At 33.7% G+C, this 23,454-nt stretch overlaps 1 protein-coding gene and 2 pseudogenes across 2 annotated transcripts; 2 read left to right on the forward strand and 1 right to left on the reverse strand.

Annotated features, from left to right (window-relative positions):
• The first annotated feature begins 11,347 nt into the window (after window positions 1–11,347).
• On the forward strand, window positions 11,348–14,674 carry LOC120186267 (AT-rich interactive domain-containing protein 1-like). Of its 2 annotated transcripts, none has more exons than XM_039190250.1 (3): window positions 11,348–11,548; window positions 11,830–12,966; window positions 13,571–14,674. In XM_039190250.1, exons 1-3 carry the CDS (start codon window positions 11,546–11,548, stop codon window positions 14,399–14,401), a joined length of 1,971 nt encoding a protein of 656 aa, XP_039046181.1. In that variant the 5' UTR covers window positions 11,348–11,545; the 3' UTR covers window positions 14,402–14,674. The 2 variants fall into 2 exon arrangements, with proteins under 2 accessions (XP_039046181.1, XP_039046182.1); XM_039190251.1 differs by having other exon boundaries at window positions 13,580–14,674.
• Window positions 14,675–15,730: 1,056 nt separating this feature from the next.
• On the forward strand, window positions 15,731–18,018 carry LOC120186198 (annotated as a pseudogene).
• Window positions 18,019–18,505: 487 nt separating this feature from the next.
• On the reverse strand, window positions 18,506–23,195 carry LOC120186197 (annotated as a pseudogene).
• Window positions 23,196–23,454: the final 259 nt, after the last annotated feature.

Consider the following 23,454-nt stretch of genomic DNA (forward strand, 5'->3'; position numbering starts at 1 on the left):
AGTTCATTGGAGTACATTTGCATAAGAGTATTGTAGGAAATTATTTTCTTATTAATTTAATGAAATCATTAATTTAGATCTTGAGCTAAATTCGAGACCAAAAAAAATATTATTTTAGTGAGGTTATGAATTTATTGAGTCTTAATTTATAAAGATTCCACTATTTGTGATTTGTTAAAATTTACTATTTAACCTCGTGATTACGTTTTATCTTAGTTATTTAAAAAAAATGTAGTAATTTACCGGTTAAAAAGGAAACATGCATTAAATATGCACCTATAATGGGCAATCTCTTATAACAAAGTTCAACGACGGAGAGAAAAAAAATTAACAACAAAAAACCCGCCCAGATAACTTGTGGGGTCCACCAAAGTTTATAAATATTATATTCGCAATCATTTTCTTGGGTAAATTAACTATTTGGTTATCTACCTATTCTTACATTTAAATTTTAGTCATCCAACTATAGTTTTTATGTTCTTTTTTATTGCTTTTGCTTTTTATGGATATCGATGTTTAAATTTTGAGAATATTGTGGGCGGGATTTTTTTTTTGAAATATATTGTGTGTTTTTTAGGATTTAGGATCATTTGAAAGAACTTACATGGAGCGACAGATGATGACTTTAGGAGTAAGGTTTTGTCTCATACAGGTTTTGAAACTACAAACTCAAATAATACAGATACGTTATGGAAAAATATGACAAATTCCATCAGGGAGGTGGGCAAAAACACCCTTGGGTTGTCGACAGGGAAGGTCAAGGAACATAAAGAATCGTGGTGGTGGAACGACGAAGTTCAAGCTAAGGTGAAGACAAAACAAACTTGCTTCAAGGAGTTTCTACAATGCAATGACGACGAAGAAAGATCGAGAGCTAAACAAAGGTACAAGAAGACAAAGCGGGAAGCCAAGAAAATAGTGGCTAAAGCAAAGGATAAGGCATACGAGGAAATGTACAAGAGATTAGACACCAAGGAAGGACAAAACGACATCTTCAGGCTTGCAAAATCCAGGGAGAATAGGAAAAAGGATCTAGGTAGCATTAGGTTTATTAAGGAGAACAATGATGTTCTTTTAGTGAAAGATCATGATATTAAGAGGGTTTGGGATAGTTACTTCTTTGGCTTATTTAATGATGGTGCCTCTCCCTGTAGAGATAGTATCGTTGATGAGTCAGCCGACCATCATACTACGGCCAATGACTGCCCTACATGTAGGATTGGGATTGAAGAAGTCAAAATGGCTCTTAGAAAAATGGAGAGGGACAAAGTTGTCGGTCTAGATCAAATTCCTATCACTATGTGGTTGGCCCTAGGAGAAGAGGGAGTTAAGTGGTTGACCAACATCTTTAATATTATTTTAGAGACTGCCAAGATGCCAGAGGAGTGGAGACAATCTACGGTGATACCAATCTATAAGAATAAAGGAGATCCCCAACGTTGTGGTAGCTACAGAGGTATTAAACTACTCAGTCATACCATGAAGCTATGGGAAAGAGTGATAGAGGATAAGTTGAGACAGGTTACTAGGGTTTCGGAAAACCAATTTGGCTTTATGCCAGACAGGTCTACTACGGAGGCGATTCATCTACTCCGACGGCTTATGGAGAAATATAGGGAAAAAATAGAGATCTCCACATGGCGTTTATTGACCTTGAGAAGGCGTATGATAGCGTTCCCCGCGATACGATCTGTAAGACCTTGGAAACGAGACGGATCCCAACTGCTTATATCCGGGCGATTCGTGATATGTACTGTAAATCTACTACATACGTTAGGACTACAGTTGGCGACACCGAGGCATTCCTGGTGGAAATCGAACTCCACCAGGGGTCATCTCTTAGCCCTTACATCTTTGCATTGATTATGGACGACATCTATTGTACGAAACCAGAAGGTGTTCCATGGTGTATACTTTTCACGGACGACATTGTCCTAGTTGCTGAAACAAAAACTGAGCTGAATAGTAGACTGGCTACCTGTAAGACTGCTTTGGAAGAAAAAGGTCTACGGATCAATATTGAAAATATAGAGTATTTATGTTCAAACTTCAGTGGGAACTAAAACGACGAAGATGTAGAAGTATGCATAGAAGGACATGTTTTCCCCTCAAATGATTGTTTCAAGTACCTAGGGTCTATGATACATAAAGATGGGGGTGTAGATGATGACGTTACACACCATATAAAGGCGGGATGACTAAAGTGGAAGGCTGCTACTGGAGTTTTGTATGACAAGAAGGTGCCTCTAAAACTTAAGAGAAAATTTTATAGAATGGCAATAAGACCAGCGCTGCTGTATGGATCAGAACGTTGGGCAATCAAGAAGGATCACATAAGGAGGATGGAGGCCGCATAAATGAGAATGCTTCGATGGGCATATGGTAGGACTCTGTGGGACATGACACCAAACTCTGCAATTAGGATGTCCTTGGGGGTGGTGCATGTAACCGAAAAATTGAGGGAGGGAAGACTACGGTAGTTTGGGCATGTCCTTAGGCGACAACCGCCGGATACGTTCAGGAGGGTAGAGTCGATTACAGTCGACGGTGCCAGAAGGAGATGTCGACCAATGAGGAAGTGGGTAGACTGCTTGAGATCTGATTTGAAGGATTTAGCCCTTACCGAGGACATGACCTTTGATAGGAAAGTATGGAGACTTAAGACCAGAGTAGCAGAGTTGTGTGGGTCACAGCCATAGGGTGTAACATCTTTGTTTTCTTTTTAATGCCTTTGTAGTAATTTTCATGACTTATACTTTTTATACGTTTCTGTCATTGGAATTTATGATGGCTTAGAACTAGGGTAACGTATTAGTGTTGCCTTAGTTTAGGTTTTAACCCATTTGATTATATTACTTCTCGTAGCTTGCTATCGCTGACTTCTATGTATCATTCTCTTCATGTTTCCTCCTTTTAAATTTAGTCGGATCTTACGTTTCTGTCTATATGCAGAGATTTTTACGCACTTCCTATTCAGACGCACATATGAAGATTGTTCAACTATGTATTTATTTATTTATTTATTTATTTATTTATTTATACATGCATTGTATTTTATTTTTATTTTTAATTTTCTGACTGCCGGAGGTCTTCCATGGAAGTTTCTCTCAACTTGGCGTTGGGGGCAGTCTACTGCCCTACCTCCTTCTTATCCCATTCTATATGGGAATAGGGTTTTATTGTTGTTGTTGTTGTTGTTATTGTTACGGTGCACGTGAAACTCGTTGCACTATATTAAAAAATAGAACTCGTCGTATTAAGTGGAACAAAATTGTAGGGAACTCATCACTCCCTTGTGACGAGTTCTATTTTTTTAATTTACCTTATGAAACCCATCACCCCTCGTGACAAGTTCTACATGCACTAGGGGTGTTCAAAATCGAATACCCGAAATACCGAGTACCCGAAATTTTTGGGTACTAAAATACCGGCCCGTGTCCCGACCCATGACATCCAGGTACCCGTAAGTCGGGTACCCGTTAAACCCGAGTTCTCGTATTTTCAGGTCATGAGTACATGGTTCATAATTTTTTTAATTAATATTATATATATATATATATATATATATCTAAAATTTAAAATTTAGAGTTCTATAATATATAATTCACACATAAAATTTAAAAATTCAAATTACATAATTAGAAAAAATTATTAAATAAAAAATATAATTAAATTTCAAGTGTTTCTAAATTAAAATAAATATTTTAAAAAATAATTTAGAATGTTAATGTGAAATAATTTAATAAATTAAAATTTTATAATGTTATGGTAGCAAAATTTAAGAAATTAGGAATTTAGAATGTTATAGTGAAATAACTTGAAATTATAAATAAGCATTTAATATAAAATAAAAATAATATATATATAATAAATCAGGTACCAGGTCGGAAACTACCCGAAAATCAAGTATTTTCAAAATAAATACCTGATATTTTTTTAAGCGGATCAGCAGGTAGTCGGATTGGGTTAACCGGGTCGGGTATTTTTGAACACTCCTATAACAAAAGACCTAAATCTCAAAATAATTCTCAAACACTCTTTTTTTTTAAAAAAATCGCCTATATTATTACCCAGTAAAGTCAATATCGATATTTTATTCATTGTTTTTTAAAAAAAGATTTATGTTTAATATTTTCTTGTAATTCGAAAATTATTAGAATTATGATTAAGATTCTAACCAAATCAACTTTGAGTTGATAAATCTGATTTTGTTTTAGTATTATTCATATTATATCAAAGTTAAATGACATTTTCTTCTGTTTTTTATATAAATAAAAGTCTAAGAGCTAACTAAAATGAAGACATATCCAAAATTATAAGGAAATAAAAAAGTAATTATGACATTTTCTATAATCATTAATACAAAAAATTAGTCATTTTAGTTATACAAATACTGTCATTTTAGTCATACAAATACTATACAAGAAAAAAAATAAAAAGTTATCCAAAAGACTCGAACAAAATATAGATACAAATATATCTAAATATATCGATAAATGAACCACACACATGAACTGAAACTACTAAAAGATTATCGATAATTTTAAATCAAAATCGAGCGTCATGAGAAAACTATCTCTAAATACAAACCGCGTATACAAATATAATTTGATGGTTCAAAGCAAATAAGATCAACATGAATGTATAATTTTAATTCTTATGATTAGGTCCTAAATGCATAATTGGTTGTAATTAGGTTATATAGTTCTGATTCTACTCAATTAGGTCATGAATTTATAATTTTAGTTAGTAATTAGGTCATGAGAAAACTATCTCTGAATACAAACGTTGTATTCAAATATAATTTGATGGTCCAAAGCAGAGAATATCAACATGAATGTATAATTTTAATTCTTATGATTAGGTCATAAATGCATAATTGGTTGTAATTAGGCTATATAGTTCTTATTCTACTTAATTAGGTCATGAATTTATAATTTTTATTTAGTAATTAGGCTAATTATTTTATATTAATATGGGGTATGTACAAGGAAGTTGTAACACCTTAATTGGATACGACTCGAGGTCGACTGATAATAACCTCACACGGGACCATCGAAGTGGCTACCCAAATTTTTTTATCGTTTGTAAAACACCATATAAAAAACCATTCAAAGGGTCATGAAACCAAATATAAATAATTCAGTTCATATCAGGGATCTCTCAAAATAAATACATCAAAATAACATTGTCGAGTATTTGATAATAAAGTAATGACTAAAGTATAATAAGGTCTATGAACAATACACATCCTTCCTAAAGAGTAAGACCTAAGACGTACTTTGTTGCTCGGACTGTTTGGAACGTCTGGCTGCGCGATAAGCTCCTTGAATGCTCCTCATAAGAACATGCGCACGGAAACAAATTCCAAATGCTAAGCTCACTAGCTCAGTGCTACACTAACAACTAAGTCATACTATGAGTGTTCAATGCACACTACGTTAGGGTATACATCATGATGAGGTCGGAGGGTTACACATTTCAGGACGCAAACCACTCTAGCTTACCTAGGGTGAGATCCGAAATTTTTGTATCGAATACAACACCCGACTAACCCACCCATCGTGAGTGTTCGTGTCTCACACCCTAGTTAGTCACAAAAGTGTCTCGCGCACTTGCTTAGATATATTCGGGACCTCAAAGATAACTCTCAATCATTTGACATTGAACGATCACACTCCTGACGTTCCTGGTGCTCGAACCCGGGACCTCTAGGAATAACAACAGTTCCTTTACCCCTTAGGTCGCTTGGTTCGTGCTTAATTCTTCTTAAATAAGTCCTAAATGCATAATTTTGATTAGTAATTAGGCCTTATAATTTCGTTTCTTCTTAATTAGGTCCCAAATGAATAATTAGTAAGTAATTAAACCTTATAATTTTGATTCCTCTCAATTAGGTCCTCAATGCATAATTTTGGTTAGTAATTATGCCTTATAATTTTTATTCTTTTTTATTTAGTCATTGAATCTAGAAATTAGCTAATAATTTGGCTTTAAACTTTTAATTAAATATGTTTTGGGCAATAAATCAAGATTATTAATTTAGCTAAATATGTTTTGGGCAATAAATCAAGATTATTAATTTAGCTTAATTTAAAATTGAACTTCAAATCAAAACATGTCTAATATTGAAATTATTGTTCTCTTATAAGAGCATGTTTATCTTCTCGTTTTTTACATTAAACATATTTACAGGATACCTTACATCTTTAAGCCATTGTAGGAAGATTTTCTACATTTCCATATGAGAATAACTCATATGATGTCTTGTCCTTTTTTTCCCCTGAGAATCTTATTTAAAAGGTAGTCGATTGAAAAACAACTTCCCCTACATGTTATGTGATAACTCAGAACTTCTTAGCTTTGCGTTCATCATTTCCATTTAAGATTTAATTCTTATTTTTTGCTACTCCATTTAATTATGAGAGTATGATTGTGTCACTTTATGAATAATATAATGTTGTGCACACTATTGACCAATTAATGGTTCAATTTATTCACAATCATAATCAATTTTTACCATCTTAATATTTTTATTAAGTTGGTTTTCAACTTTGAGTTTATAGAGAATAAATTTCAATATAGCTTCACTTTTGCTCTTTAGCAAATATATAACAATATTTTATTTTCTTTTACAAAATAAGAAAAATAAATGCATTGATTTATTTCTTTTATTACATCATAAAGCATCTCGTTCAACATAGACAAAGAGTTTTATGAAGGTTACTGGATTTTTTGATGTTTGGAAGGTTTCATTCTCTTCGTATATTTGAATTTAATATTTTAATTTCTATGTATGAGTTTTTGATAACTATTGTCCCCAATTTTCACTTTAGATGCATTGTAATTTTGATTCCTCTATTTTTATTAATGAAATTCAGTTGTCATTGTTAAAAAAACTATAACCATATAAGATTCTTAGGAAAATAAATTAAACTATTTATTTCCTTTTAAAAGATACAATCATGCACGACTCTAAAAAAAATCAACAATTTATTTTCCTTACAAAGTTAAAACCAACGCAAGAGTCTACTGATGAAACAAATTCAGTGATTTCTTTTCTTTTTTAAGTCTATATATTATGTTAAATGACGAGATTAGTAGGACTAAAACCTGAAACAAATATATCACGACAACCCTGTTTTGTTTAACAAACAGACATCAAAAGGAATTAAACATTTAATTTTAGCAACTCAATAATCGAAAGGAACTAATCCTTTAATTTTTACAATTCAATAATCAAAAGAAATTTATCCTTTAATTTTAGCAACTCAATAATCAAAAGTCTTTGACTAAACTCCGAATCCGTTTGTATCTACAAAATTTCTCAAAATATATTATTAGTACTATAATAAAATTTACAATGTTTCTAAAACACAATCAATCATTATTATAACATTTAATAATTATTATAAATATTCTTTATATATTTAATATTTCATATTAAAAGGTCAAAAGTTATATGGTAATAATATCATAACAATAATAACATGAATAATATCATGATTAACAAACACTTTTATGTGTCAAATCTTACTCTAATGATATTATCAAATAATACCATAACATAGAAAGAATCATATTGATTATATAATTTACCTACATTTATGGGCAACAACCACATACGAAAGAAAATCCATAGACAAAGAATCACATATTATTTATTTTCGATTTTGTTACCAAACATAATCAACATTTTGAAACAAAATAGTAACCATTGTTACTTTAACAACAATTCCTATTAAATAGATTTGTCCACTTTTGAGATTAAACAAACTCGTTAAAACGACATAATAAATCTCAAAAATGAATTTATTTGCATTCTCAAATTCACTAAAATTTTTGAATCATCTAATTTTTTTTAGAAAGGTAGAAGATAGAATTGTCTTAATAAAAAAAATCTAATCCAAAATGAACCAGTAAAATATTAACGATAATATTAAAAAAATTCATAATTGAATAAAAAATAAAAAGAAATAGTTGATACCAAAGGATTCAAGTTTTATAAACTTTGTGCAATTCAAACCCTGGCGTGGAGGCACCCTCATCGTATACCAGGGTTGTTCATAGATGGTTAACCGTAAAATTTAGCCTAAACGATCGGTTAACCGTTATTAATGGTTCGGTTACAAGTTAACCTATGGTTAACCTATTACAATTATTTATCAATTTTTTTCACAATTCATACTACAAAAAAGTATATAATTTAACACATATTTACATCGATGTAATTGAATAAAATAAAAAAATATAGTACTTAACATATACTTACACCGATGTAATTATATACATCTCAAAATATCTTAGTACCTAACAATAAACACATAATTGTATTGGTGTAAGTATGTTTCTATATTTTTAAAGAAATAAGAAATCAAAAATGATATATATATATATATATATATTAAATTATTTATTTACAAATTTTATTAAATATATATATATAAATTATAAAAAATAAAAATATATTAATTTATTTGTATAAAAATATAATAAATTATAAATTTAATTATAAATTTAATTTATTAACGGTTAACTGTTGATTACAGTTTATCAAAATTCATAATCGTAACCTTAGCCGTTAACAATCATTTTTAACTGTTCGATTAATTGAAATCATTTAATATTAACAGTTTAATTAATTAATCTGTTAAATATAACAATTACGATGATTTTAGATTTTTTTTAAACACCTCTATCGTACACTTGCCCAAACAATTGCATATAAGGGCAAATATTTTGAGCCAACGAAAGTATATTAGCATAGAGATGGCGTTCCCCCAACTTGTCCCAACGGAATGATCTCCTAGTAAGAACAAACAAGCTAATCATATGTATATATTGAACAGGATTCGTACACAATATCAATAGCAACTACACTTTTTATGCTTATTTCATCAATAGTCTAGAATATAAAAAATTGTCTTAAGATTATTAGAAGATATAATAATTTGAGACGATCAAAATAAAAGGAAAAAAGAAATCTTATTAAATAATTTAAAATAATATAAAAATAAATATACTATTATAATCGAGTTAAGGCCGGCAGCTATGCAGTTTCCTTAAGACGGATTTTCGGCTACTCATATAGTGTTTAAGATCATTGGTCATCTATCTCTCAAGATACAACAATTAAATGATGAGCTACAGTTGTAGTGCTACAGAGATCACGAGTTATTTATTATATTTGTCTATCACAGAAAAATTAGAGAAAAAAAACTTTTGAATTGGTTTTGAGTTATTTGAATTGTATTTACATTGTATTTATAGAGTTTCTCATGGGAGAAGAATTGAAAAAATCTATTATGAAAAGTAAGGTCATTAATGAGTATCTGAATAAATTTGGAAGTAATCAATGAGTATCGCATTTAATAGAATATATTTGTGAACAACAAGATATATTATATTAATATTTGAATTAAAAGAAATCATATAATATCATTTTTAATTCATAATATTAAAAAATGTCACATTTAATAAAAATATTTAATTTATATAAACTATTTGACAAGCCCTCGAAGGGCTCGATCAGTTCGAACATTCATGTCGCTTGAAAATAATATAGAAAAAATACACGATTGGGAATGAGTTAAGGTCTGTAGCTACGCAGTTTCCTTGAGACAAATATTTGGCCACTCCTATAATGCTTAGATCATTGGTCGTTTGTCTCCTAGGATACAACAATTAGATGATGAGCTACAGTTGTGCAGTGCTACAGAGATCACAAACTATTTATTGTCTTTGTTTATCACCAAAAAATTAGAGAAAAATTTTTGAATTAATTTTGAGTTATTTGAATTGTGTTTAACCTAGTAGGTTTACACGGTATTTATAGAGTTTCTCATATGAGAAGAATTGGAAAAATATATTCTGAAAAATAAGGTCATTAATGAGTATCCAAATAAATTTGAATTAATCAATTAGTACAACATTTAATAGAATATGTTCGTGAACTACAAGATATATCATATTAATATAAAATTAAAAGAAATCATATAGCAATCATTTTTAATTCAGAATATTAAAAAAATACGTCACATTTAAGAAAAATATTTAATTTATATAAAATATCTAACAAGCCCCTAAAAAGGGCTCAATTAGTCCAATCAAACATATCAAATCTTGAATTTGCACCAATTTGCACTTGGGCATAATGTACAATTTTAATTCAAGTTATTCAATAATTGAAAACAGGTTTGGTGTATATAAATTATTCCCATACTTGTTATCCCTCCAATGTGGGATATGAGTTTTCCCATTTTATTTACATAACACAATTCACATGTACCTTATTTTGAGCATCAACTTCTCATTCAATACTAAACCGTTTTGAACATATAAATTACCGTTATAAAGATCTCATGGAGTAGAATATGAATAAGTAAATTCATTATTCAAATCTCCACATTTACCCTTAGAAAATATGCCTCAAAGTTTCCAACTTATTACAACTTTTCCAACAAAAACTAGCTAATTGAGATTATAAAAGGAACATACAAGGAAAAGATTGAAAAATCTAAAAAAAATCGAACAAAATATAGATACGAACAAATTTGATTGTATTGACAAACGAACCACAAAATGAGATCAAACTACTAAATAGCACTAACAAACCGAAAATCAAGCCAAGCAACGTTAGAAAATTATCTACAAGCGTGTATCTAAATCTCACATGAGGATCCAAAGAAAGAAATATCAACAAAGTAACAAATAAGCGCCCTCTTTATCAGTCAAGATGACTTCGAATCTAACATTGAGAAAAAGATAAGCGAAAAGAAACAACTAAACTACTAAAAAAAGACCGAAAACATATCAAAAGATAGTGAAAAAAACGTGTCATAAAAGTAGAATTGTTAAAAGTTAAAAAATACAAAGGATAAATAAATATGTAATACAAAAAAAAAGAAAAATAAGAAAATACCGACATCGACAACCAACACTAAAATTAATGATGTCAGCTATCAATTATATTTGAAGATTTGAATTTTAAAAGATGAGTTTAAATTTCAAAATTAATTTATGTTATGAAATATGTATAAATATAACCTTCATTTTTATCTTTCAAATTTATGTATTCATCTAATATTTATAAAGCAACAAATTTCATATTTATATTTTAAAGGATGATTGTAAAATTATTGAACCTTGAAAAAAAACCCCAAATTCAAGTTCATGCCAATTGAAAATAAAAGGTTAATTAAATTCCTAAAATACCCTTTATTTAACCATACTAAATGTTCCAACCCAAACCCATGGTTAATAATTAACCTAGGTTCAACCAAACATGATGACAATATAAATTTGATGGTTGGGACAAATATTTTTGAATCTCCTTACTTCACTTGACCCTTGCACTCCTTTTCTTTTTTCCTACTCTCCAAAGGCAAAGTGGGGCTAAGCAAATAACTCAAAAGGCAAGGGTGAAAAAGTGGTATTAAGGCAAAAACGAAGGGGCAAAGCGAAAATAAAAAGAAAAGCCAACGCAAAGAGAAGAGTCTCATCGGAACCCTTCCGTTTCAGACCCCAACGAAAAAGGGGGAGATTTATGGTATGCTTTCTTTTTCTCCTGTGTTAGATTTTACATTTGTTGGTTAGTGTTTAAGGGGGAAAAAATTCTTTGAATGCTAAAACCCGAAAAAACTCAAATCAAAACCCTAGATTCCCGCCAAAAATGATCCAGATTTGTAATGGCTACTGTTTTTTTTGGTTCTATCTTAGTTAACACAAAATTATTTTTTTATATTTGTTTTTCATTTTGGTCCCGACTCGTTTTTGTTTGTTTTGTAATAATGAAAGTTCATACGGATAAGTTGATATTTACTTTTTTAGGGTTTGAGTTCGAAACCAATGACAGGATTATCGAGTGTAGCCGACGGATCTTCAGTAGATTGCAAGAAAAACCCAGAAAAACAAGATCCGGCAAGTCCTTCCATTGATTTGGATTCATTTTCTGAGGGGTCATTCTTGAAATCTGAACCTGATAAGTTTAGTTTCTGGTTTAACAAGTTTCTTGGGCTCTTTCTAAAAGAGATCTGTTCTCAAGGTTGTGTTTGCTCTCTCCCTGCAATGCCTGAAGATGGGCAGCCTGTGGACTGGCTTAAGCTTTTCTTAGTTGTAAGAGAGAAAGGTGGATACAATGCTGTCTCGGAAAGTGGATTATGGGATTCGGTTGCAGCGGAATCCGGGTTGGGTTTGAATGTAGCGTCGCTGGTGAAGTTTGTTTATGTTAAGTACTTAGTTTCATTAGAGAGATGGTTGGAGAGATTTGTTCAAAGAGAGGACTTGGAGAGTGAATCACATTATAGTGATCATTTGCTGGAGATGGGAGCAGAGCTTAAAAAGTTTTTATTGGAATCAAAGAAAGTTGTGGAGTTTTCTCTGGTGGAAGAAAGTACAGTGGCAGGGTCAGATGGAGGAGAGAAATGTATACATGGTGAAGAATCTATGCATATTGATTCAACAAAGGAGTTTTTGGATTATGAGGAAATTGAAAAGTTACGGAATAATGATGACTCAAAGAGTGTGGTGGTTGATTCAGATGGTGGAAAAAAGTGCATTAATGTTGATGAATATGTGGATACACCTTCAGATTTGGAGAAAAGTGCGGGCAACTCATCTGCCCTTGAGAAAATGTGTAACGAGGATGAGGCTAAGAGTGCTGTTATGGAGGATTCTGTTGAGTGTAAGAAATGCTCACACGGTGCTGATCATGTGACGTTAGATTCAAATGACACCAAGGAAAAAAAATCATCCCATAAGAGGAAGCGGGATTCTACATGGGGAATGCTTGATTGGGTTATAGAGGTTGCGAAGTGTCCATGTGATCCGGTGATTGGTTCATTACCGGAGAGCTCAAAGTGGAAGTCTTCTGGCAGTGAGGAATTGTGGAAGCAGATTTTATTGTTTCGAGAAGCTGCCTTTCTCCGAAAGGGTGATCAGTCAAGTTCTGACCAATCAAAATGGCAGGTATTTAGAAGTCATTAATTCAAGTGGAAGGTCATTGCATGTCTTAGTTATTACATGTCCTTTACTTGTAGTCTAAATTTCCAATGCGTCAACTAGTTCACATGGCACTGTATATTATCAAAGAATACCAGCATAAAAATAATTTATTGGAAACCTCAAGATATCTTAAATAGATGTAATGACTTAATAGATCCATGAGCAGAACCATTGTGGTGGAAAAGAAATTATTTTCATTGTGGTTTAGAGGCTTCTATATTTAATCTGTTTCACGGCATGTAACTATATATATGCTTGATATATATTATTGTTTTTTCTTGAAGAATGAAAACATATAGGGTTACCTAATATGCTCAAGTAGTGTGAATTATGATGCAAAAAAGGATTAAAAAAAGTACTGATGTGTTGAACGAATTGAATTTTGATCCGAGTTGTTATCATTTTTCTAAAGGGCAAGCATTATTAACATGCCGTGTAGCACAATTCCGGTTTTTATTTCAAAGAATCCAGATGATTTAATGTTATTTCATGATATGCCTCTGTGTTTTTCTTTTCCTTTTTGTGTACGTTATAATAATTGCATTATGTTCTGTTCATACTTTTGTAGAAATCTCAGAAGATTCATCCATGCATGTATGATGATAACACAAACATAGCGTACAAACTCAGAGAAAGGTCGAGTTGCACGAAGAAGCTCAATTTTGGGAGTTTGCCATCGAAGGGATTGGATGGTCCTATAACTGGGATTGACAAACAGTTACATGGAACTTGTGACTCTGTGATGCCAGGTTCGGTTTTCAACTGGGATGTTGTCAATCCAGTTCCTATTGGGCCGCATTTTCAAGCCGAGGTACCAGCATGGACAGGTGTAGCTTCAGAAAGTGATGCAAAATGGGTGGGGACTCGTTTTTGGCCATTGGAGAAAAAGGAACCGAGGTTTCTGATTGAAAGGGACCGGATTGGGAAGGGAAGACAAGATTCATGCGGCTGTCGCAATCAAGGTTCTGTGGAATGTGTAAAATTTCATGTTGCTGAGAAAAGATCGAAGGTGAAGCTTGAGCTGGGTTCAGCTTTCTACAAGTGGAAATTTGATAAGATGGGTGAAGATGTTGGATCTGCTTGGAGTAAGGAAGAACAGAAGATGTTTTCTTCTATAGTGAAGTCGAATCCTTCATCACTACAAAAATGTTTTTGGGATGAGATCCGCAAGCACTTTCGCAAAAAAAGCAGGGAAGAACTTGTTTGCTATTATTACAATGTCTTCCTTTTGCAGCGTAGAGCATATCAGAATCGAGTCACTCCGAGCAACATCGACAGCGACGATGAACCTGAATTTGAATCAGTTGGTGAAGGCATCAGACAGGAAGTAACTAAGCCTAGCACATTCTTGATTTCCCCGAAGAAGTCGCAGAAAAAATCAAGATACTCTTCCAAGTAAATATGGAATCCATCGACAAAGATGCAAAGGTTTTCGGCTAGTTCTTTCGAGGTTTCAATTAGAAGACGTTCCTCCGGGTCTACCTTTTGATGAGTGAAAGTTTTGGTGGCCCAATTTTGTTTTGAAGGGGGTAGAAACATTGATGACACCTCTGGTCTCGGGCAACCTCGGTGCATGCTTCTTTCAGTTTTTGAGGTATATTCTTGTTCATTTTTTTTCCTTCTCAAACTGTTAACATCGACCAAATACAGGCATTTTGGAATCCATTTCTTCGGTGAGTTTTCTTGGAAACCAAAAAATGAAAAGAAAACACAGTAGTGGAAGTGTATGGAAATGACTTGCATTTTACGTTTTTGGGCTTTTGGATGTGATACAATAACCTAGTCTTTTTTTCGCCAATTACTTTTCTTTGACCAAAAAAAATACAAGCCAGATTTTGCGTGGTAAGATAAAAAATGAAAATGGAGAGAAGAAGATAGATATAAGATTGTTTTTAATTTATTTTTTTTCTCCCATCATGATTTTGTCTAAATCAGGTCCATACACCACACAGAACAGAGTCATAGGCCAATGTTCGGTAGGCTCCAAAACACTCACCACTCAGGCCTACAGCCCAATTAGCCCTAGAATTGATCCGACTCGACAGCCTCCACGTTGCCATCACCCCACTTTCGTCGAACTCTTCCGCATCTGTAACCTATCACCCATCCTTAAAACTATATATTTAAATTTAAAATGGTCATCAATTTTTATTTTTTCTAGAACTTAAAGAAAAGCTCATCATTCCTTTATAAAGGTAGTACGAAGCTATATTGAGGATGAAGTTTTAGACCTTGAAAGCTCAAGCAACTAGTTCTAATTTATTTTATGCTTAAATATAAAATAAGTTCACATACTATACTGCTTTTGACGAATAAGTGGGGTGTTCAAACGGGCAATTCAGTTAACGGATTGAACTGAATTATTTAAATTTCATTAATCGAGTTTTTCCCCATTAATTGTTAAATGAATCGATTTTTTTTTTCAAAAAAAAAAACTTTATCGAACTGAATTAAGTTTGATTAATTGATCAGTTAACAAAATTAATCGAAATTTATAAATAATATATATTATATATTTAATATTTAACATTTTTGGTTTATTAAGTTAATTGGGGTGGTTAATTTGGTTAAAATTGAGTTTAAACAACCCTAAAGCTAAACTATATATATTTAATAATTTGAGTTTGTTCGGTTAATTAATCGATTTCGAGCCGAATTAATCAAAACCAATACTTGGAAAAAAAACGTTAACCGTTAACCGATCTAGCCCAAAATTAACCGACCGATTAACCGACTGAATTTTCGATTTAGTCTGCTAATTCGATTTTAACCAAGTAATGAACACCCCTACGAATAAGTGTCTAAAGTATTTTTTTATTTATCCCGTTGCCTAACATTATAAATATTATCATTTTAGATGCTTGGTTCGTAAATGGTGTTAATTTACTCCGTTAAATAACACGTGTGATAATTTTGGAATTTTGGAATTTTTATTTTTCTTAAAAAATAAAAATATTATTAAAAAATAACTTAAATTAACTTTAAAAAAAAGACCTTTTCACTACCCGCGTCCCACCCCTCTTCCCTTGCTTCTCTCTCTCCCTGCTTCCATGGCATTTCCATAGCCAAATGACCGGCCAATTGACTGGTTGTCACAGTCGGTTAAATGATCGATCATCACGAGCGACTAAAGGAATTTAAGGATTGAATATTTTGGATTTTAAGGATTGAGGATTTAAATTTAAGGGTTTGAGAATTTTGGGTTTTGAGATGATAGTAAGGGTTGTGATCGATCATTGATTGGTCATCGACGTATGGGTGGCTAGTTGTCAACAAATGAGTGATCGGAGATGACCAACAGTTGGAGTAGATGAGACTAGAATAGAGATTTTTGAAGTTTTGGGTTCTTTTGGTATTTTAGAAAAAAATGAGGGTTTTTCGAAAACAAAATATTATTAAGTTTTTTTAAAATAAATTTCTAAAATTATTAGATTATAACACATGTGACTTAACAGAGTAAGTTAACGCTATTGACGGCCAAAACACTAAAATAACGTTTGTAAAATTATGCATCAAGATAAGTAAAAAAATACTTTAGGTACTTATTCGTGAAAAACGGTATAATTTATACATTTATTTTATATTTAAACTTTTATTTTAATTTGGAAGCTTATCATCTTTTCCCAAATTTTATTTCTCATTATTTTTTTAAGTTGCAAAAGATAATTTGAAAATCAAATAGATAAATCATGATTTTAAGGAAGAGAAAAGTGATTAATCGATGTAAAAGATGATCTCATATGATAATACAATTTTTAATCGATCACTGTAGAAGTCGGTTTGTGGTAATATAATTTTCAAATCAGCCATTTAATATGTCACATCAGTATTTTGTCATCTCTAATAACATTGTTATCATTGTGCAACCGATTTATTATAAACGTTAGTGACTAAATTATTAGTTTTAAAATAACAGTGGACAAAAGTCAAAACTTAATCAAACATAAATTACCATGGATGTAGTTTATCCTAATATTAAAAGCCCGATTAAAAGGAAAGCAGAATGATTAAGTAGCCCACTCAAACATCGATCCATCGCAATCGTAGTAAAGCAGCAAAATCCATTCCACTCCAAACCTTTCCAACATGAAGAATAATCACTCAATTCTTCTTCTGCTGCTGCTTATAATTTCGCCCCTTCTTCTATCCCAAATCGGAGTGGAGGGAGGCAAGCGAAAGATTCACATTACCGACGATCTCGACGACGTCGTTGACAATGAAGAGGATGAAGCCTGGAAAGAATGGGGTCAAAAGAAATCCTCCGATGATTCGATCCTCCACCTGATTTCGACAACATGGACCTTTCCCAGATTCAGGAAGAAGTCACGAAGCGCCAGACAGGCCCTGCTTTTGGCTTCGTTAAGCTCCGCTTAGGGATTCCTCGAGATAAGGTTTTTTTTTAACGATTTCTTTCAGTTTCTTTGATTGGGTAATTAATTTTGAATTGGGAAATTTTGGTTTCAGAACACGGTAGCTGAATTAGCTGTTAAATGGACCCAACTCCTGAGGACGGGAGCGCTCGGGGTGAAATTCATGGGCATCGATTTAGGCACTGTTATGTTCAACGTGGAAGAAGGGCACAAAGTATTAGAGGTTAGCTCGCAATGATTCCTTTTGCAGCTGCGAAATTTGTTGTTTTTATTCAGTGGGAAATTTTCTATGTTTTGTAATTGCAGTTGAAGGAATTCATATTGAGTCAGGATGAGGCGTACGAGATAAAGATTGGGGATCAAGTTTTCAGAAGACCTGGAGATCCGCCGATAGAGGTGGTGGCTGAGAAACTCCGGCAATCGAAGAAGAAGGAAGAGATTGATGAGCATGTGAATGAAGAACTGTAACTGGCTGGAAATTCTATCCTCGCTTTTGGGCACGTTAAAGATTGATTAATTTAATTGCACGAACAGCATCTGAGGCGTTGACATTGTTATTTCATTATTAAAAGCTAGATTGACTTCGTGTTATCTGGATATTCACAATCACTGTCTGTTCTTTGCACATCTTAATCCAAATAATTTGATCAATCGGCAGATACAATCAAGTTTAAGCATTGATAATTTATGAGAAACTCTGATAAATCGTGTTGTAATTATGTTTGGATGATTGATTCTACTTAAAAAAATATATTTTGAGAATTGAGTTTACAGTTCAATTTAATTTGTTTATGTTAAAAAAATATCAACTTTATCATTAATTCATAAATGCAATGTCAGAACATTAAGTCCATTTTTTTGTGAAGCATGCGTAGGCGTAGCTACACTAGAAAAATGAAATTAAACAAGGATCTTTGGCCTGAAAAATACACTATTTTCCAGACAAATCAAAATGCTGATTGAAGTAGGAGGGCCTAGCATGTAGGTACAATGTTTTTAAATACCGCACTCTGTTGTTCTCAGCAGGGTTTGTTCCATTCACCCTGGCGTGTCTGCTTCCTTCTATTACTCAGAAGTCGTCATCTTTTCCGTTATGTTATGCCGGCTTCCTTGCTTTTTCGTATGCATTTTTACATTTTCTTATTCCAGAACTTTCTCTCCCGTTGAAAGTAAGTTCCAGACTAATGTGCCTATGATGTACAGTACAACTGACACCTTAAACACATCATCCCAGGAACCTGCCGGGGTGAAATTTACATATGTGATAATAAACTCGATAGAGGTATCCGAGAAAAAATTCATCATGGTAATTATTCTGTGCATAGGTTTGGTCATACCTCGTTGGAGTATGTAACCGGTAGCAGCAGTACCAAACACACCAGCCAGCACTCCGGCTGTGTTTGAAAGTCCTAATAGAACTCCCTGTGATTGATGCAAAAAACTTGCTTTCAGAAAAAGAATAATGACATTTGAAACAAGAAGCACTCTCCATTAAGGAATCCAAAAAAGTGGGGTGGGGAGGGTTCAATAATGATATTTTGCTTGAGGTTGGTAAAAACTTTAATATTCAATTTGTTGATATTAGTTCTAGCTCTACGAAGAAAACACCGGCCTGATTTTATCTCTAAGCGGTTGGAAAGATTGCTTCAATCTTTCAAATTTCACAAAAACATATCACAACCATAGTGGGAGCAGAACTGAGATATCATATTTACAAGACATCACCTAAATGTATTACTCCAAAGAAACTTACAGCATATCGAGGGCCGATGTCTTGGTGATTGGAGTAAAGACCAGATTGAGAGAACGCATCAGATCCCTGTCAAGGAAAAGGCATTTATGGATCAAAATCACAGCTAGGTAAGGTTGCAGCAATTCGAAGCTCAAGTGAATTGAAAGAAAACAAGATCATACCTGACTACATGCCATCCACAGCACCGCCATAGCAGGTGTCTTGACATGGCTTAGCTGTGTAAGGAAAAAGGCCGGCCCCAAAAAGCCTATCGATTGCATGATCTGCACAATTAAAGGGTTTCAGAAAGGATTACATGAAAGGAATATGAATCGAGTAGTGTTACCATCATGTAACCAACACTTCTACCGAACTACTAAATTTCTTTTCATCACATTTCGAAGGTCACATCTTAATTCTGTCCTGTCCTGTCCTGTCCTATTCTGTTCACTCAATAGGTCATGTTAACCTTTGAAATTTCTAATGTGGTACAAGCTGCACACTAGCGTGTGGCACCATGAGGTAATGACGCTTACAGGAAAGATGAAATGTGCATTGAATTTAAATAGAATCAGACGGGCTATAACATATAACCAGAATAACAATCTACCAGAAGTTCGTACTTGCAAGCATTTAATAACCCTTTGAAATAAATCAAGTTCTAAGAACCAAAGAATCAATCCTTGCCTTACGAACTGATGTTACAGAAAGACCTTTGCTCACTAGTGTATCTGCGATCCATCCTCCTATATTTGCAAAGGCAGCCATAGTCAACCATGGCAATACACAGAGGAGTCCAGATTCCGTGAGATTGAACTTCAAAACCTGTATGAACCACCATAATGTTGGGTATCAAAGTAAATGAGAATGCAAAATCAAGACTCGTAAATAATTTCAGACTGCTAGCTTGGATTTGTAAAAGGTCAACGGTATTGAGAAATTCAGTAATTAATAATCAGTAACAAGGCCTAGACTGCAGTAGCAACAAGGCCTGCACAGGGGTGGGGATCTGTATACACTCAAGCTGGATACCTAGCAACACAATAAGTGCTTGGAAAAGTCTGCTAATTCTCTTTACCTTAATACAAGTCAGAGCCAATATCTGATATTCGGAAAAAGAATATCGCAAATGCAAGCCAAAAAAGTGAAGCAAATGAAAAAGCATGTATTGGAGTCGATGTCAATTGTAGAGTTGACATTCTCCATTGGAGCATATTTCAAATATCTGATTGTAGTATGTAGGCATCCATGTCAAGAGAATAAAAGTTCCCCAGTTATGGCAGAAGTGAGAAATTATGAGAGCCCAAACAGGGGCTTTTGACAATATTAATCGCCATGGAATGACCTTGACAGGTTCCCTGGATATGCTGCCTCCCATGATTAGTTGTTTTTTCTCTTTACTAAGCTCTGGGTCTTCCTTTGGGGAGCTATAAGCCTGAGAAGCAACCAGAAAAAGTGCAGGAAGAATTTTCAGTTACTTCTTTTATAAGAATATCCAAAACTACTTGTTCGGAGTGCATTGTGAAAATGTAACATTGGCAGCCAAATATTTTAGCAATAATGGTGAGTTCCAAGAGTAGAGGTTTCTGTTGATTCTTTTGATATATTTTGAATAAAAGCTAAAGGAATCAGCAACTCACTTTTCTCAGCCATAACGCAAACCAGATGCCTCCAAGGGAGCCAAATGAGTAAAATACAGATGGCCAACCAAACTTGCTGATTAAGATAGGAGAGAAAGCCAGCCCAAAAACAGAACCAAGATACATGCCACTGTACACAAGTGCAAGTGATCTACTTCTCTCTGACACTGGAATCCACTTTGAAAGTAGGTTGTTCATTGCAGGCATAGCCACACCCTTCAAAGAAAATAGTGCAATCAGATGAGTATCCTTATTCCTTTGCACTCTCTTTCTAGGAATGTAGGGAACTGTTGAAATCTCTAATGCGTATGGAGTTAAAATAGTAGAAACCTCCAATCCATTAATGTTGAAGAGTTTACCTTTTTCCTCTCATGCTTTCATCTTGTTCCAACTGATAATTTAATTAACAATAAAAAAATATATAACAAGTTCAACTTTCTTAGACTGTTTGCACAGGAAGAGAAGGCTGCTTCACTAAGTACGTGAATTTTGGACATAGGTAGGTAGTTAATCACAGGCCACTACAGGATATTAAAAACTAGCAAGCAAAGCACAACCAACCTCGCCAATTCCCATAAAAGCACGCACAATTAGCAAAAATGGAAGTCCTATTCTTGCAGCAATAGGTGTCAAAATAGTAGCTGTCGACCACCAGATAACTCCAAAGCCCAGGACTAGCTTCCCACCAATTTTATCAGCCCATATGCCTCCGAGAATCTGAATGTTGAAAGAAAATATAAGATTAACAAAATAGGTGAATTTCTAGTATCAGCAAACACTGATTTGAAAACTACATACATGTTTAGCTGAGGATCAAAGTAGAAGATTTGAATATGCATCAGGAATTCTTTCAAAAGAAAAAAAAGAATATGCATCAAGAATACTAGAAGGTAAACACATTATATGCCGGTATATGGACATCCTCAATGGAAACAAATAATTGTGCATTTTTAATAAATTTGAAACAGACCTGAGTGAGCAGGTAGCCCCAGAAGAAAGAGGATTGAATCAAACCAACTGTTGCACTGTTCCAGTTAAACTCTTTTGACATGGGGAGTATTGCAATGCTCATGTTGACCTGCAAAATGCATATATAGAACACAGCTCAGTCAGCACACATATAGAAAATTATTGCAGTGCTACTGCTCACGAAGAAAACTACTCACACGGTCCAAATTGCATAACAGGAATGCTGCAAAACAAAGCAGCACCATAACCCAGCGCTTTGGAAAATTTTGCCACATAGGGGCTGATTCCTGCATGTCTCCCCCAACTAGAACAGCTTCGTTGTTCCATCTGCAGATGGCAAAGAGTCCACATTCACTTCTGTTATGTCAAACTCATCAGATTTCTAGTAAGCGCAAGTCCCCCTTTTTCCTATTCTATCCTTGTCACTTGGCTCGAGCCAACCTCCAGGCAATGAACTTTGAAGAGAATAGCATCCAAATCTTCGTCTACATCTTTGTTGAGGATGAACTTTGTGAGACTTATCACAGTGGCACGGTGACATCGAAGAAATAAGTCGTCTGCCATTAGGTGATATTGATAGAGGTTACAAAGTGTTCTCATCTAAATGGACAGTGTTCCGGAGGAATTGGCCACATGTGTATCCAGTTAAAAAACCATTGGCATTTTGACCCCATAATTTTCGGTAAAACATGTTCCCATGCACAAAAGCAATGCCTGATCTGTCTCCCCTGTGAAGCGAGACAGCTTGCTCCCCTCGACATACTTTACCTGCCATTATCACAGTTAAACTACAAATTACAGAGATACTGCAATGAACCTAAAGAGGAAATCTCCAAATGGAAGAAACGAATTAATTAAAACCCAAGGTATTGCATACAATACACACGTCTAGGGGGACCTAGAAAGACAAGGAGATTTCCCCAAAGCTTATGACCAGTAATGAATTTTATATTTTCCCCATCCCTCGATTGAAACCATTTATCACTTAGTTACCAAATTCAGCAGTAAAATAAAATCATCCAAAATAGCAACATCATTTATCCACACTTTTGAAATACAAAATTGAATAGTAATACAGCATGCAATCAAATTTTCGACTAAATTTCATCGAACTTCGTTATTCCAAGAAATCCAAGCTCTCTTATCCAATTCAAAGTAAGCTTCAAACCAAAGAGACTGTTTAACAGAATGTAACCATGGGCAAAAAATTTGTGGGGATGGAAGTTTAAATCCCCAAGAAAAATGAATTAAATAAATACCTGAACCAATAAAAGAACCGAAACTCCGGTTGGAAACCAGACCGCCGATAGCCATTGCTGAAGTGCGAGTTGTACAGAGAATCAATCAGCTTGATTTTAGAGAACTAAATTATACCATTTCAGTTCAAAACAAGAGCTCGAAAACTCTATGACACGACACCGCTTTTAGCTCTCTGCACCAACGTCCTCCCTCAACGCTGGAACGGATAAACAGATATTTGCCCAGGAGTTTTCTTTTTATTTATTTTCTCCAAAGCGGGAAAAATCTGAGTGGTTTCCATATGCCGAAGCAAAAGAGGGTCCAGAAAGAAACACGTGGCATATCACCCTCTCCGAGACTGAAGGTCCAGAAATACCCCTCTGTTCGATTCAAAATTACTGCAGGGCCTGCTTAGAAGGGATGGTAAATAAATGGGATTAAGATGAGTGTTTTGGGATTTAAGATAACGAATCTAAACCGTGCTTTAACTAGAAGGGCCCAC

Source organism: Hibiscus syriacus, unplaced genomic scaffold, assembly GCF_006381635.1.
Source record: "Hibiscus syriacus cultivar Baekdansim isolate YM2019G1 unplaced genomic scaffold, ASM638163v2 tig00113337_pilon, whole genome shotgun sequence".
Taxonomy (NCBI): Eukaryota; Viridiplantae; Streptophyta; class Magnoliopsida; order Malvales; family Malvaceae; genus Hibiscus; species Hibiscus syriacus.